This window comes from Microcaecilia unicolor, chromosome 10 (genome assembly GCF_901765095.1).
Source record: "Microcaecilia unicolor chromosome 10, aMicUni1.1, whole genome shotgun sequence".
NCBI classification, from domain to species: domain Eukaryota; kingdom Metazoa; phylum Chordata; class Amphibia; order Gymnophiona; family Siphonopidae; genus Microcaecilia; species Microcaecilia unicolor.
In genome coordinates, this window is record NC_044040.1 from 78,788,405 (window position 1) to 78,806,321 (window position 17,917).

Sequence of the window (17,917 nt, forward strand, 5' to 3'; positions counted from 1 at the left end):
GTTGCTGAATTTGTACCAGTACTACCAAGTGGCGGTGTTGAGAGCAGTTCTAGCTCATTATTGGGAGGATCTGAATTCCTGTTGTTTGCGACTGAAGAAGGCAACCCTCGCACCTTACTTCTTATTTGAAGTAGGGGGAAAAAGAGAAAGCAGGGGGAGGGGAGTAGAGGCTTTTTCTGGATCCACTCATATGGCATTGGTAGAGAATGAAGAATCTTCAGGAGGCCCTTTCCCTTCATAGTTAAAGGATTGTCTGCCGTACTACTCCTATTTTCAGGATCTTCAGGCTAAGTTGCAAGAGTTACTGTTTGTGCACTATACAGACTTATTTTACAAACGTGTGATGGTTTCAAACAGTTGCAAGAGTTGGTGAATTCTACAATCCATTTTTATCTACGAGACTTACTATTGAGTTCCGATACGTAAACATAAACATAATCATTTCGGGGCCTCCACTGAATTTCAAGTGCTCGTATTTATATTAGGAGCAATAGTGGTCTTTATCCAAGTTATATAGGGGACTGATAGGGTTGATAGGTCCCCATTTGGTCCCTCATCCGGAGGAGTGGACACAGGGTCTACTTGTTCAGCTTGGAAAGTAGATTGGGATCAAATTTACCTGTACATGCACAAGTGCTCCTTTGTCACAAATTGATACACCAGATTTACTGGATGCTGGCATGAGGTGCACAAGCCGGGGAAGGAAAGGGGAGGTATGCTGGAGACATTGTGGAGGGAGGGGATCCTTAGAACAAATGTGGTGGTCTTGTCTGTTTATCCAAAAGTATTGGGATGGGGTTTGGGGACAAACTAAATTGTGGACAGTCCGAGTTATTCATTGTTGAAGTGGGTTTCTCCGAGGACAAGCAGGCTGCTTGTTCTCACTGATGGGTGACATCCACGGCAGCCCCTCCAATCGGAAACTTCACTAGCAAAGGCCTTTGCTAGTCCTCGCACGCCCATGCGCACCGCGCATGCGCGGCCGTCTTCCCGCCCGAACCGGCTCGTGTTCGTCAGTCTTTTGTCCGCGCTCGGGACGGTCGTGTTTTGCCGCCGTTTCGCGCCCCTCAAGTTGACCCTCGCGCATCTTCGCGATTTCACTGAAAAAAAAAAAAGACCTCGGTCTTTGTCCCTTCCTGTGTGTCCAGTTTGTTTCCCCGACGTAAGTTTCCTTTCGCTTTCGGGGTAGGCCTTGCCCGGGGTGAGGTCTCCGACATCGGTACCATTTGCGGCCGCCTCCCAGGAAGACTCCCCGACGACGTCGGCGGAGGGAGCTTCGCCGGTGCTGGCGAGGGAGTCTACCTCTCGACGCTCCCACCGTGGCCGTGTTTCCACGGAGTCGAGTTGGGCACGGCTTCAGACACAGGTTCATGAACTTGTGTCTGATACCGATGGTGAGGCCTCGTGGGAGGAGGAGGAGGACATCAGATATTTCTCTGATGAGGAGTCTGATGGCCTTCCTTCTGATCCCACTCCCTCCCCTGAAAGGCAGCTTTCTCCTCCCGAGAGTCTGTCTTTTGCGGCCTTTCTCCGGGAGATGTCTACAGCCATCCTCTTCCCGGTGGTCGTGGAGGATGAGCCCAGGGCTGAAATGTTTGAGCTCTTGTACTATCCTTCTCCACCTAAGGAAGCGTCCACAGTACCCATGCATCATGTCCTAAAAAAGACATTGCTGGCGAACTGGACCAAGCCTTTAAGTAATCCCCACATTCCCAAGAAGATCGAGTCCCAGTACCGGATCCATGGGGACCCAGAGCTGATGCGCACTCAGTTGCCTCACGACTCTGGAGTTGTGGATTTGGCCCTGAAGAAGGCTAAGAGTTCTAGGGAGCATGCTTCGGCGCCCCCGGGCAAGGACTCTAGAACCTTAGACTCCTTTGGGAGGAAGGCCTACCATTCTTCTATGCTCGTGGCCAAGATTCAGTCCTACCAGCTCTACACGAGCATCCATATGCGGAACAATGTGCGGCAGTTGGCGGGCTTGGTGGACAAGCTCCCTCCTGAGCAAGCCAAGCCATTTCAGGAGGTGGTCAGGCAGCTGAAGGCGTGCAGAAAATTCTTGGTCAGAGGGGTATATGATACCTTTGATGTTGCGTCCAGGGCCGTTGCTCAAGGTGTGGTGATGCGCAGACTCTCATGGCTGCGTGCCTCCGACCTGGAGAATAGGATCCAGCAGCGGATTGCGGACTCCCCTTGCCGAGCGGACAACATTTTTGGAGAGAAAGTCGAACAGGTGGTAGAGCAGCTCCACCAGCGGGATACCGCTTTCGACAAGTTCTCCCGCCGGCAGCCTTCAGCATCTACCTCCTCAGGTAGACGTTTTTATGGGGGAAGGAAGGCTGTTCCCTACTCTTCTGGTAAGCGTAGGTACAATCCTCCTTCTCGACAGCCTGCGGCCCAGGCTAAGCCCCAGCGCGCGCGCTCTCGTCAGCAGCTTGTGCCTCAGCAAGGCCCCACGGCTCCCCAGCAAAAGCAGGGGGCGAGCTTTTGACTGGCTCCAGCAGAGCATAGCCGACATCAACGTATCCGTGCCGGGCGATCTGCCGGTCGGGGGGAGGTTGAAAGCTTTTCACCAAAGGTGGCCTCTTGTAACCTCCGACCGTTGGGTTCTTCAAATAGTCCGGCAAGGTTACACCCTCAATTTGGCCTCGAAACCTCCAAATTGCCCACCGGGAGCTCAGTCCTACAGCTTCCAGCACAAGCAGGTACTTGCAGAGGAACTCTCCACCCTTCTCAGCGCCAATGCGGTCGAGCCCGTGCCATCCGGGCAAGAAGGGCTGGGATTCTATTCCAGGTACTTCCTTGTGGAAAAGAAAACGGGGGATGCGTCCCATCCTAGACCTAAGGGCCCTGAACAAATATCTGGTCAAGGAAAAGTACAGGATGCTTTCCCTGGGCACCCTTCTCCCCATGATTCAGAAAAACGATTGGCTATGCTCTCTGGACTTGAAGGACGCCTACACGCACATCCCGATACTGCCAGCTCACAGGCAGTATCTGCGATTTCAGCTGGGCACACGTCACTTCCAGTACTGTGTGCTACCCTTTGGGCTCGCCTCTGCGCCCAGAGTGTTCACGAAGTGCCTGGCTGTAGTAGCAGCGGCGCTTCACAGGCTGGGAGTGCACGTGTTCCCCTATCTCGACGATTGGCTGGCGCCTCACTCGACGGTACCGGAGGCGCAAGCACCCCCGGTACCGGAGGGAAAGGGCGCAACAGCTCTCCCAGGATCTCCGGGAGAACGGCCCGGAGACTCTCATGCAGAATGGCTGTGGAGAAAGACATGGAAGCCGATGCAGGCGTCAAGGTCAGAGTCTGTTCCGGGCTGTCCAAGGTGGAGCGCATCGACACCTCCTGAACAGAGGGTGAGCGGTCCTCCCAGTGCCGATGCCTACTGGGTGCCGACTCCCTCGGCGACCCAGAGCTCTCGGTACCGATGCGGGAAGGTGACCGGTGTCGATGCTTCTTTGATTTCTTCAAACGAAGCTTGTCACCGGAGCTTCCCGGTACCGACGAGGACGTAGAATCCAGCCGCCTTTTTTGTGGCCTCGGTACGGGTTTTTTCTCTCTCCCTTATTTTTGGTGCCCTTCATCACCATTGCGAATTTTGATTTCGCCGGCGTGATTTTTCCGCACATGTCATCAAAGTCTCCCAGCGGCTTCAAGAAGTGCACCCAGTGCGCCCGGGTAATCTCGCTCACTGATAGGCACGCGTCCATGCAGATGACTATTCGCCTCCTGGAGCTACTGGGGTTTGTGATAAATTATCTAAAGTCCCACCTTCTCCCAGTGCAAAGACTCGAATTCATAGGAGCTCTGCTGGATTCTCGGAAGGCTCGTGCCTATCTCCCAGAGACGAGAGCCAACAACTTATTGTCCCTCGTCTCTCGGGTGCGAGCGTCCCAGCAAATCACAGCTCAGCAGATGTTGAGATTGCTGGGCCACATGGCCTCCACAGTTCATGTGACTCCCATGGCCCGCCTTCACATGCGATCTGCTCAATGGACCCTAGCTTCCCAGTGGTTTCAAGCTGCTGGGGATCTAGAAGACGTGATCCACCTGTCCACGAGTTTTCTCAAATCCCTGTATTGGTGGACGATTTGGTCCAATTTGACTCTGGGATGCCCTTTCCAAATTCCTCAGCCACAAAAAGTGCTGACTACGGATGCGTCTCTCCTGGGGTTGGGAGCTCATGTCGATGGGCTTCACACCCAGGGAAGCTGGTCCCTCCAGGAACGCGATCTGCAGATCAATCTCCTGGAGTTACGAGCGGTCTGGAACGCTCTGAAGGCTTTCAGAGATCGGCTGTCCCATCAAATTATCCAAATTCAGACAGACAACCAGGTTGCCATGTATTACATCAACAAGCAGGGGGGCACCGGATCTCGCCCCCTGTGTCAGGAAGCCGTCAGCATGTGGCTGTGGGCTCGCCGTTACGGCATGTGGCTCCAAGCCACATATCTGGCAGGCGTAAACAACAGTCTGGCCGACAGGTTGAGCAGGATTATGCAACCTCACGAGTGGTCGCTCAACTCCCGAGTAGTGCGCCAGATCTTCCAGGTGTGGGGCACCCCCTTGGTAGATCTCTTTGCATCTCGAGCCAACCACAAGGTCCCTCAGTTCTGTTCCAGACTTCAGGCCCACGGCAGACTGGCATCGGATGCCTTCCTACTGGATTGGGGGGAAGGCCTGCTGTATGCTTATCCTCCCATACCTCTGGTGGGGAAGACTTTGTTGAAACTCAAGCAAGACCGGGGCACCATGATTCTGATTGCTCCGGTTTGGCCGTGTCAGATCTGGTTCCCTCTTCTTCTGGAGTTGTCCTCCGAAGAACCGTGGAGATTGGAGTGTTTTCCGACCCTCATCACACAGCACGAAGGGGCGCTTCTGCATCCCAACCTCCAGTCTCTGGCTCTCACGGCCTGGATGTTGAGAGCATAGACTTTGCCTCTTTGGGTCTGTCAGAGGGTGTCTCCCGTGTCTTGCTTGCTTCCAGAAAAGATTCCACTAAGAGGAGTTACATCTTTTTATGGAGGAGGTTTGCCGTCTGGTGTGACAGCAAGGCCTTAGATCCTCGCTCTTGTCCTACACAGACCCTGCTTGACTACCTTCTGCACTTGTCTGAGTCTGGTCTCAAGACCAACTCTGTAAGGGTTCACCTTAGCGCAATCAGTGCATACCATTACCGTGTGAAAGGTAAGCCGATCTCAGTACAGCCTTTAGTTGTTCGCTTCATGAGAGGTTTGCTTTTGTCAAAGCCCCCCATCAAACCTCCTACAGTGTCATGGGATCTCAATGTCATTCTCACCCAGCTGATGAAACCTCCTTTTGAGCCACTGAACTCCTGCCATCTGAAGTACTTGACCTGGAAGGTCATTTTCTTGGTGGCAGTTACTTCAGCTCGTAGAGTCAGTGAGCTCCAGTCCCTGGTAGCCCATGCTCCTTACTCCAAATTTCATCATAATAGAGTAGTCCTCCGCACTCACCCTAAGTTCTTGCCGAAGGTAGTGTCAGAGTTCCATCTGAACCAGTCAATTGTCTTGCCAACATTCTTTCCCCGTCCTCATCCCTGCCCTGCTGAACGTCAGCTGCACACATTGGACTGCAAAAGAGCATTGGCCTTCTATCTGGAGCGGACACAGCCCAACAGACAGTCCGCCCAATTGTTTGTTTCTTTTGATCCCAACAGGAGGGGAGTGGCTGTGGGGAAACGCACCATATCCAATTGGCTAGCAGATTGCATTTCCTTCACTTACGCCCAGGCTGGGCTGGCTCTTGAGGGTCATGTCACGGCTCACAATGTCAGAGCCATGGCTGCGTCAGTGGCCCACTTGAAGTCAGCCACTATTGAAGAGATCTGCAAAGCTGCGACGTGGTCATCTGTCCACACATTCACATCTCATTACTGCCTGCAGCAGGATACCCGACGCGACAGTCGGTTCGGGCAGTCAGTGCTTCAGAATCTGTTCGGGGTTTAGAATCCAACTCCACCCCCCTAGGCCCATGTTTTATTCTGTTCCAGGCTACACTCTCTGTTAGTTGGATAAGTTGTTAGGTCAATCTCAGTTATGTCCTCGCCGTTGCGAGGCCCAATTGACCATGTTTGTTGTTTTGAGTGAGCCTGGGGGCTAGGGATACCCCATCAGTGAGAACAAGCAGCCTGCTTGTCCTTGGAGAAAGCGAATGCTACATACCTGTAGAAGGTATTCTCCGAGGACAGCAGGCTGATTGTTCTCACAAACCCGCCCGCCTCCCCTTTGGAGTTGTGTCTTCCCTTGTATTTGTCTTGCTACATACGGGACTGACGAACACGAGCCGGTTCGGGCGGGAAGATGGCCGCCCGTGCGCGGTGCGCATGGGCGTGCGAGGACTAGCAAAGGCCTTTGCTAGTGAAGTTTCCGATCGGAGGGGCTGCCGTGGACGTCACCCATCAGTGAGAACAATCAGCCTGCTGTCCTCGGAGAATACCTTCTACAGGTATGTAGCATTCGCTTTATAAGTCCAGTTTTCAAACTGTAACTCATAAATTAGTGCTGGCAGCCAAGATGGCAACTGGTAGGTGCTGGAAGCTGGAGAAGGGTCCTTTGAGGACTCACTACAGGACCACATTGGAAGAACTTCAAGTGTATGAGAAATTAACAGCAGAATTGAGAGGACAAAGGGAGATGTGAGAGAGACTCTGTGCGCGGGTGAAGTGGGAAAGGTGAAGATGAAGTAATGTAATGATAGGGTGAGGATGGGGTATTTTACTATAGATCTATTGGGTGTTATCTCTCTGTGAACGTTGTACTGAGGGAATGCCCCAGATGTGTGTGTTTGGTACCTGTTCTGACTTTTGCAATAATTGTGGTTATATTTCTCTAACTATTGGGGCCAAGTCAGGTTGGGTAACCATCTCCTGATCTCAATCATGCTGTGCAATGTTTAATTTGATGGGGGGTGAGGAAGGGGAAATAAGAAAAGGATTTATTTACTGGTTGTTGGTATGTATCTATAGAAACGTAATGTTAGGTTAGAATAAATAATAAATGCTGTTGGACTTGTTAAGCATGGCATTGGAGTTATTGGACTATTGTTTTTGTATCTTTGGCATGGCAACCCCTGTTTTTGTTTTTTGTTTTTTCTTTCACTACTTTGTATTGTTGAGACTTTAATAAACATTCATAGTACAAATATTCCTTCTCTAGCAATATCTAAATCATGCCTAAAATCTCACCTTGATTAGATTACTTTTTAAGTATGTCTTGCGTTTTTTTATCATAGCTTTATTGATTTTAACCATGTTTACCATAAGGTGCACATTTCCTAATAAAGCCTCTTATTTAAGTTGTGTGTGTCTTAAAATAGGTTATGAGCTTTGTAGAGAAGGAACTGTCTGTAACTCTGTTATACTTCGTACAGTAGTGGAATTTGACTACATGATAATTTACATTTTATATCAACCTGTATGAAGATACTAAGGGTTATGCACTACATCTGAATAGAGATCAATAATAAGTAGTTAAACCTTAGAAGAGATATACAGTGCCTTATTTTCAGTTTAAATTGATGCAGACATCTGAATAATATACTAAAAACTATTTTTTTAAAAGAATTATGAATAAAAATATGCATTCAAGATGTTTGTATAGCAAATTTCTTTAGCATCTCTCATTAAAATAATGTAACATCTAAATTTTGGTGTTTTTTTCAGTACAAAGTAATTGTCCCGAAAATAGGAACTATATTAGATCTTTGCACAGCACTTTCTCTTTTATGTGGCATCGCTGCAGATAAGGTATGTTCATTTTAAGGTAAATATTTAAAATGATTTTTAATTGTTTGTAGAATTGTTAACCAGCTTAATAGTTTTTTTTTTCTTTGTATAGATGGTAGTTACAGACATATACAATCACAGGTTTCACAGAATATTTGCCATGGATGAAAACCTTAGTAGCATTATGGAACGTGATGATATCTATTTGTAAGTATACTGCCGATTATATGTTGTAACAAAGTAGATGATGGCATAAATAAAACAACGAATAAATTCATTCTGTCGAGTTATTCAAGTTTTTTTAGGCATTTGTTATCCCTCCTATCAAGGAGCCATCTGAATGGTTCACAATTTTGTTCTAGGGGTAAGCAAAAGAGGGTAGAGTAGAACAGAGCAAAGGAGTCAGCAGCAATTGTTGTAAGTAAAGCAAAGTGAAGGCTGAGAAAGAGCTACAATCATATTATAGGAAATAAATAGTAAGGCATAGAGTAAAAGGGAAGAGCTGTGTATCACAGTCTCAGCCAATTTTATATCCATCAGGATGCCTGTAATCAATCCTGAACTTTACTAAATGAAAGCATCTATAAAAGTTTTTGTTTTTTTTTAAACCTGAAAGTTTTTAGGCCGATTTTGAATTTGTCAAGAGAGGTCTCCAATTGTAGGTGAGGTAGTAGTGAATTCCAGAGGATGGGAGTGTCAAAAGGTATCGTATCTGATTTTTCTGAAAGTGGGGATCACCAAATGATTTTGTTGAGGACCTAAGGACACTAGGGAACCAGTAGATGTGACAAAGAGTGGAAGATCCACATTAAGATTTTGTATATAATCCTGTGGCAGAGAGATAGCCAGTAGACTGTCTTAAGCAGAGTGGTAACGTGATTGTATTTTCTTGTCCTGTTGATGAGTTTAATAACGCTGTTTTCCTTGTCATCAGCAGCAGATGAATCCATTAACTGATGGGTTGTATCCGCCTACCAGCAGGTGGAGATAGAGAACACTGAAAGACCATAGTGCCTCTAGGACGGCTAGCCCCAGCTTCCTTCAGTATTTCTCTATCTCCCAGCAGGTATGGACGTAGCTTGATCAGCTCCTGGATTTCAGACTGCCTGGGGTGGCTCCTTTGCTTTGACAGTTGAGCAGGGGTGTTGTGGCTGGTGGTGCCCACTTTAAAGGCATATAGGTTCGCCCTTTCCCTGCCTTCCCATTCCCCCTGCCTCCCGGAGTCCCTCTGTTGCTGCCTGCCTCCAACTTTCCTCACAGCGTTAAAAAAGAAAAAAAAAAGAGCACGCTTTTTCGGCGTGGCTGTTCTGAGGCGTTTTCCAGTGATCCTGGTTCTGTGCAGCTTGACCGGAGCTCGTTGACTCGGTCTTCTGAGGTGAGAGTGGTGCCCAGCTCCTCCAGGGAGGTCCCGCAGACGCCGTTCCAATCGGGGTAAGTTTTGGCGCGAAGCCACTATTTTATTGCTATATTCCCTTCCTCTGAAAAACGGACTATGGCTGCTGAAGGAGTTAAGCGCTGCTCCTGTTGTGGTAAACGCAGATCAGCAGCGGGGCTGTGTAAAACGTGCTCCTTAGACGCTCACGCTGGTTTGAACATGCCGAGCGATGTTTCTTCCCGCTCGATAAAGCTGGCAGCGGGCGCCATTTTGGAAGCGCCGCATGCCTCGACCCTCGCGGTTGCAGAGGAGTCAGAGTGCAGGGGGTCGCCTCGTTTAGAGGCTGCCAGAGGAGCTCATACATCCGTTTCTCCTAATTCGGAGGCGGAGGGTCAGGGTGAGTTTTTGCTTTTAATGCATAAGGCTTCTATGCTGAAAAGAGCTCTGCTGCAGGTGTCTGACACTGCGTTGCCTCCTGGCTTCCCTCCGGGTGTTGATGCCCCGGGGATGACTTCAGAGGTTATTTCCTCCCCCGAGCGTTGGAAACACGCTAAGCATAGACTGGTAAATTCCCTGTCTGAAAGTGGCGCGTATCTTCGTATCTGCTTTCAGGTCGGTCTCCGCCTGAAGGGTTTAAGGCGCATTCCACGAGAGCCATCTCATCGTGGGCTGAAACGGGTGCACTCTCTCTTCAAGAGATCTGTAGTGCGGCTACTTGGGCTTCTCAGCTCTCTTTTGCCTGGCATTACAGGCTGGATGTTGCAGCAAAGCAGGACGCTGTTTTTGGAGCTCAAGTATTGGCTCGTGGTGTGGCCTGTTCCCATCCTAAGTAGGGATTGCTTTTGTACATCCCATCAGTTAATGGATTCATCTGCTGCTGATGACAAGGAAGGGAAAATTAGGTACTTACCTTGGTAATTTTCTTCCCTTTAGTCACAGCAGATGAATCCATGATCCCTCCCTGTCTGACTTTGTTTTTTGTTCAGATCTTTCATGCAGATATAAATCTAATTGGGAGAAGTTGGAAAACAGTTATCAGAATTTCTACATGACGTTCTACTACAGGAGGTTGAGCTCATCCCTCCTTTGATGCTCCTGTTATGGGGCAATTGTTCACTGTGAGGAAAGTTTATGTTATTATACCTTTATGGTTCACTCTGCTTTGGAAATCTCAAATACTGAAGGCAGTTGGGGCTAGCCGTCCTAGAGGCACTATGGTCTTTCAGTGTTCTCTATCGCCACCTGCTGGTAGGCGGATACAACCCATCAGTTAATGGATTCATCTGCTTTGACTAAAGGAAAGAAAATTGCCAAGGTAAGAACCTAATTTTCCCTTGTACAAATTACAGGCATCCTATGTTTTTTACTCTGAGGCCTTTGTATAGAGTGTTACTAGGGGGCATGCGATGAAACTACAGTGTAGTAAATTTAAAACAAATCGGAGAAAATATTTCTTCATCCAACGCATAATTAAACTCTGGAATTCGTTGCCGGAGAACCTGGTGAAGGCGGTTAGTTTGGCAGAGTTTAAAAAGGGGTTAGACGGTTTCCTAAAGGACAAGTTCATAAACCACTACTAAAAAATCCACAATTCCAGGAATAACATGTATAGAATGTTTCTACGTTTGGGAAGCTTGCCAGGTGCCCTTGGCCTGGATTGGCCGCTGTCGTGGACAGGATGCTGGGCTCGATGGACCCTTGGTCTTTTCCCAGTGTGGCATTGCTTATGTACTTATGTATAATTGTCTAGGTGACTTAAAGACAAGAAAGTGGATCAAAATTTGGTGTGTGGATTGTTGAAGCAAGTGTCTGATGGAAAGTGTCATTCGTAATTTAAAAAAACATTGTTGGACTACTGAGGAGATTTGAGTCTGGATATTGAGAGGGTATAGTCTATTGTGACTCCTAGGATCTTAAGTGAGGGAACAACGAGGATTTGAGTGCCAGAAATTAAAATTGGAGTTGAAAGCATTAGGTTTTCTTGCTCAAATATCAATAAAACTCTGGATTCACCTACATAAGTTTTAACCTATTGCTATTTAGTCTGTCGTGGTGAGTTTGTTAGTACAATGGATGTCTTATGCATTTGTAGGGTCTAGAGGGCTAAAAGGTTGTATATCTTCTGCATAGATATACACAGGTTAATAGACTGTACAGGTTCAGGAGGAGGACTAGAAATATATTGAAAAATGTAGAGACCAGTATAGATCCTTGTAGAATGCCACAATTGATTATATAGGGAGCAGAAAATATATCTTGCCAAAGCACTGTGTAAGTTCTACTGTATAAGTAGGAATGGAACCAATTGTAGGCTGTCTCTGATATTCCTACATGTCAGAGTCTCTGAAGTATGAGGAATGATCAATAAGATTGAACATCGCTGATAGATCAAGCAAAAGAAGTATCACTGATTTGTCTTGGTCTAGGTGGTAGTAGATGGAGGTGGTGATACCAGCTAGACCAGTCTCAGTACTGTGGTGGTGTCTAAAGCCTGTATGATTTGGATGCAGGATATTAGTTTTCTCCACAAATTCATTGAGTTAAGAGAAGACACATTCTGTGATTTTCAAAAAGGAATGTGAAAGAGGATGTGGGAATGGGGGAAAAGGAGAGAAGATGTGAGGTGTGGATTAAGGGAGACACACACACACATGGGGTGTAAGGCAGAGAGTGTGTGTGTGACAATATGGGAACTTATGGTTAGAATGAAGGCTTGTGGGTGGATTTTGTCAGCTCATCTTCATGACATGGTAGAGTACAAAAAAAACACACATAAAACCTGACCTGGATAAACAGAGAGATCTTGCATGTGGCATGATCCAGGGCTAGCAGATAGGATAGATCCTTTGTGATGTGGACAGGAATAACTAATTTATAAACTTGCATCTAGCCTCCATACACACTCCACCCCCCACCCCACCCCCGCCACTGTGTCCTGAGACCTGCTGCTGGATCTGCATCTGTAACAGTCCTATTCTCTACCTGTAAGTTAGGTCTGTTTGCTTCCTAAACTCCCACGCTTGTCACACAAGACTAAAAGCAGTGAAGGAATTGGGGCACTGTGCAATTCAAATTCACTGAATTTTTATATGTTGCTGGAGAAAATAGAATAGCTGTTCTAGAGGCCAACAAGCCTTTACAGAAAATATAGTTGGGAATAAAAAACAGCTTGAAGGGTGGAGGGTAAAAACAGGATGATGAAGACTATTTATTGAGAATGGAAACTGAGACCAGCTGACATTCAGATGGAGAAGAGGGTGTAGTAGAGAGGAGCTGGGAAAAAACATTGTGGCGGGGGGAGGTGATGGACTGGGATACATGGATAAAGAATGTGTTTTGGGAGGGGGGATATGGACTTAGGAAAGAGAGAGTATGGGAGTATAGACTTTATTTTAGTTGCATGAGTCACTCTAAATGATTTAGTACAGAGGTGGAGTTCATCTATCAAAGAAGGGATGTAGTGTCTTCAGCAGCAGACTGGCTAACCTAAAGAAGGCTTTAAACTAGAATTGCTGGGACTTGGTGATCAAAGCTCAAAGGTAAGTTAAAACTCTTAGGTGGTGAAACATTGAATACCCCTATAGTAATGGGGGCAAAAAAGGGCAATACTCGGAAAGCTGTGTAGATTAATACCCATACTATGAGAAATAAGGTTCTCAATCTAGAAGCTGTGATGTAAGAGGCTGACTTGGATTTGGTGGTGGTCAGAGATGTGGTTCATGAAGAACCATGACTGTGATACAGTTATACTGGGCTGTAGTCTATTCAGGAAGGACGTGTAGGAAGAAAGGGAGGAGGAGTGATGTTATATGTTAAAGATAATATTAAAGTGACAGAATTGCAGGACTTACGAGATAAGTTGGATGTGCTGTGGGAATTCTATTTGCGTAGGTGTGATATACAAGGCTTCTTCACAGGCAGAAGAAGCAGATGGAAGTTTCATTAAAGATTCAAAATATAGCTATGAAAAGGATTGTAATATACCAGAGGTAATTGTAATATGCCAGGTGTTAATTGAGACATCCCTTTTGTGGGGGTCATCTAGAAGTAGCGAGATCCTGGATTGTCTATCGGGAGAAAGGGATGGGACTTCATATACCACTTTTTTTGTGGTTACAGTCAAAGCAGTTTCCAAACTATATACAGGGACTCATTTTGTACCTGGGGCAATGGAGGGTTAAGTGGCTTTGCCCAGAGTCACAAGGAGCTGCAGTGGGAATCAAACCCAGTTCCCCAGGTTCTCATGCCGCTACACTAACCTCTAGGCTAAACAATTCCAGCAACTGGTAATTGAACCCACACAGGATGGGGGCCATACTAGACCTGGTAATTACAGATTGGAAGAGTGTTTCTGATGTTAGTGAGTGATTCTGGCATTCAGTGATCACCAGATGGTGTGGTTCAGTATTAAGACAGATATGGGAGGGTTCATTCAAAAGTTAAGGTTGCAGACTTCAAAAAAACTAACTTTGTTGAGATGCGGGAATACCTCAAGGAGTTGTTAGCTGGATGGAAACATTTGGGAGAAGTAGAAAAGCAGTGGGCAAAACGAAAGGAGCTATTTTAAGGGCAGCAAATCTTTTTTCTAAGGAAATTAAATAAAAGATTTAAAAAAAAGGTTGCTTTGGTTCTCAAAAGTAATAGCTGAAAAGGTAAGGGAAAAGAGGTTAGCTTTCATAAACAACAAGAAATGTCAGAAAGAGGAAGACAAGCAGCAATATCTGAAATAACTTAGAGAAGCTAGTAAAGTAGTTGGGAAAGCAAAAAGTAGCCAATACGTTCAAATGGGGGGACAAGCAGTGTTTTTTTAATATAGGAGGAAGTGCAAAGTGTAAGTGTGAGACTTAAGGGTCAAAGGGATGAATATGGAAAAGCTTATAAAGATAAGGTGAAATTGCTTAATATTTCTCAACTGTGTTCACAGATGAAGGGGCAAGAATAGAACAGCAGAAGACAAACACAGATAGGAATGGTAAACATTGAATATTTTCAGAGGATTGTTTGTCAAAAGCTAGTTAATCTAAAGACTTATCTCTTTGACAAGATATACCACAAAGATCAACACATGTAAAAATCCCCCAATATATCCAGCAATGTCTTATAACGTCTTCTGCTATACCAATATCATGTATTTCCTTCTGTAAACCAAATGTATATTCTCTTCCTATTTTCATTATCCATGATGTATTGTAAGCCACATTGAGCCTGCAAAGAGGTGGGAAAACGTGGGATACAAATGCAATAAATAAAATAAATAAATAAGATAGACAAAGCTATAAGGCCAGAAAGCATATATCCAGGGGTACTGAAGGGACTTGGGGAACTACTGGCGGCTCTGCTTTCTGACCTTTTCAATACTTCTGTAAAGTCTGGTGTGATCTCGGAGGACTGGAGGTGGGCAAATGTGGTCTGTCTCCACAGAAGCAGAAGTAAGAAGGAGGTTGAGAACTGTAAACCGGTTACTCTGACCTCTGTGGTAAGTAAATTAGTAGAAAATGAACTTGCAGAACTATTGTTAGTAATATATAATTTATGTTTAAAATTAAGCATGGGTGCTGGAAGATTAGAGGGTAGCCAATGTAATGGCAATTTTTTTTAAAAGATTCCAGAGGTGATCTGGGAAATTATAGACCAGTGAGCCTGATGTCGGTGCCAGGCAAAATGGTAGAGACTATTATAAAGAAGAAAATTACAGAGCATACTCAAAAGCATGGATTAATGAGTCAAAGCCAACATGGATTTAGTAAAGGGAAATCTTGCCTCGCCAATCTACTACATTTCTTTGAAGTGGTGAATAAACATATGGATAGAGGTGAGCCGATTGATATTGTGTATTTTGATTTTCAAAAGGCATTTAACAAAGTACCTCATGAAAGACTCCAGAGGAAATTGGAGAGTCATAGGATAGGAGGTAGTGTTCTATTGTGGATTAAAAACTGGTTAAAAGATAGAAAACAGAGAGTAGGGTTAAATGGTCAATATTCTCAATGGAGAAGGGTAGATAGTGGGGTTCCCCAGGGGTCTGTGCTGGGACAGCTACTTTTTAACATATTTATAAATGATCTAGAGATGGGAATAACTAGTGAAGTAATTAAGTATTCTGACAGAAAGTTATTCAAAGTTGTCAAATCGCAAGAGGATTGTGAAAAATTATAAGAGGATCTTATAAGACTGGGCATCCAAATGGCAGATGTCTAATGTGAGCAAGTGCAAAGTGATGCATGTGAGAAGGAGGAACCCGAACTATAGTTGCGTGATTCAAGGTTCCACATTAGGAGTCACCAACCAGGAAAGGGATCTAGGTGTCATTGTTCTGATACGTTGAAACCCTCTGCTCAGTGTGTGGCAGCGACTAAGAAAGCAAATAGAATGTTAGGTAGTACTAGGAAAGGAATGAAAAGCAAAAATGAGGACGTGTTAATGCCTTTGTATAGCTCCATGTTGCAACCACACCTTGAATGCTTTGTACAATTCTGGTCACCACATCTCATATATAGTGGAATTAGAAAAGGTACAGAGAAGGGCGATGAAAATGATAAGGAACATGGCCGACTGGTAAGACGTGCCGAGAGGAGCTCCTCCGAAGATCCTTGAAGATCTTACTTCCAGGGACCGCTGTAGCGGCAGCTCCGACAGCAGAACACCCCAGCACGACTACAAAGTGGACGGCAGAAAGCCAAAGCGCGGACCGGAATCGAATCCGTACTTACCCACGAAACCAGTGGCGATCGCTCTGACCAGAGACGCACACTCGGAAGGCCTACACAGATTGGGCCGTCTTAACGTCCCAAGACCTCGAATTCACCGATTCAGGGATCCAGCCCGATTGCAGGATACCCTTGTGCGACAACGGGAGTGGACAATCGGAAGAACTCACTGCTGCAAAGATCCAACCTGATCGCCAACGAGGCCAACAACCCGACCGCAGGATACCCAGTGTGATTACTGGAGAGAACGACGGAAGGCTGATACGCGGACCGGAAAAGGATCTGCAGCTCTCCACATTAACTAACTGCGATCGATCCACCCAAAAATCGCCAACGAGGCCGACAACCCGACTGCAGGATACCCAGCGTGATTACAGGAGAGAACAGCGGAAGGCTGATATGCGGACCGGAAAAGGATCCGCACCGCTCCACATTAACGGCGATCGCTCTACCCGACGACACACACACGAAATCAAGCGGTAATCACTCCATCCAAAGGCAAACACTCAAGCGGCCCAAACCGCCTAACACCCCACGACTTCGGAGACGCCGATCCAGTGATCCAACTCGACCACCGGCGAGGCCCACCAATCCACGAATTCATCAACGCACTTCGCGACCCGACCACCCACACCCCACCCTCCCGTAACTCAGGCACCAGACCAAGGAAGTTGCAGGACCGGAGAATCGAACTACGGAAGAGCCTGCCGACAAAAGAACGATCTCTAACCTCTCACCAGACCAGAGTAACGTGTGGAACACAAACCTGAACGATGAGGATGACACATGGCATGCTACACTAAACAAAATGAACCATCAACCAACAATATCCTGAGTACTGGTAAAATCTGATCTATCTACATCCTTTACTCTAATGTTGTTTTTAATCCAAAACTCTTGCTTAGTTTACTATATGTAGGTAATAGTCCCCAAGAACAATACCCACAACTACACGTTGTTACCTCATTGTAATGCGGACATTGCTCACACTATTACTAATTGCAGTCTGAAAATGATACATTATTGTAGTCCTGTTATGCCCATGCTTAATTGCGACCTGCAACCTATTTACTACTTTCTGACGCTTTTCGTATACAATACTGTTATGTTCATGCTCATCTGTGATAAGTAAGTCCTTTGCTCTATTAGGAACCTCCTAAATGATGGGTAAACTACATTAACACAACAAAGTATAAGTGATATTACCGTACTGCTGAATGTACACGCATACTGTATTTATTAATTGCTTAATGTTGATACTGCTTGATGTTTATATAAATTTTCATTCAATAAAATCACCAGGCACTACCAACCAACAATAACCAAAGCTAACATGAACATCAACAAATTGCTCTTGATGATTTATTTTCTCCCCCTAATAAACTATACATGGACACCTCCCAACATAGACAATAATCTACCCACAGCACACAAATTCTACAAACAACCCAATCACAGCTCACCAGCCCAAAAGGACAACAACCAACCAAAAGAAAAAAAACGAATGCACACGGAAACAACCAACAGAAAGGGAAGAAAGGACACAACAGAACCAGATACCAAGAGAACAGACAACTAATAAAAATTAACACATCCCCGTCCCAAACCGAACCTTATCAACCAATCCAAATAGGCTACGTAAATGCCAGATCGGTAGTCAATAAAACATTGATTATAACAGACTGGATCACAGCAGACAATCTTGACCTCCTATTCATTACCGAAACCTGGATTCATGACACTAAAGACCCCATAATCCTAGATCTATGCCCACCAGGATACAAAATTACCCACTGGACAAGAAATGGAAAAAGAGGAGGAGGAATAGCCATAATCTACAAATCCCAATTCACCGTCACAACCACAGCCGAATCCATTCTGCCACAACTTGAAATTGCCTCGGTTAGAATTAATCACCCAAACCTGCAGGAACACCTTAATGCAGTCCTGCTCTACAGACAGCCAGGCAACTGGCAAGACTCCCAAACCCAACTTATGGACTTTATCTCGAATACATGTGTCTCTTCCTCAAATCTTATCATAATAGGGGACATTAACCTGCACCTTGAAGACCTCACCTC

At 45.9% G+C, this 17,917-nt stretch overlaps 1 protein-coding gene across 6 annotated transcripts in view; it reads left to right on the top strand.

Annotated features, from left to right (window-relative positions):
* Positions 1 to 17,917, top strand: part of USP15 (ubiquitin specific peptidase 15) — a 519,523-nt gene that overhangs the window by 313,136 nt on the left and 188,470 nt on the right. For all 6 annotated transcript variants that reach the window (XM_030217240.1, XM_030217241.1, XM_030217242.1 and 3 more), the window contains 2 exons: positions 7,692 to 7,775; positions 7,867 to 7,961. In XM_030217240.1, coding sequence (XP_030073100.1) covers positions 7,692 to 7,775; positions 7,867 to 7,961 — 179 coding nt within the window. The remainder of the gene's footprint in view (positions 1 to 7,691; positions 7,776 to 7,866; positions 7,962 to 17,917) is intronic.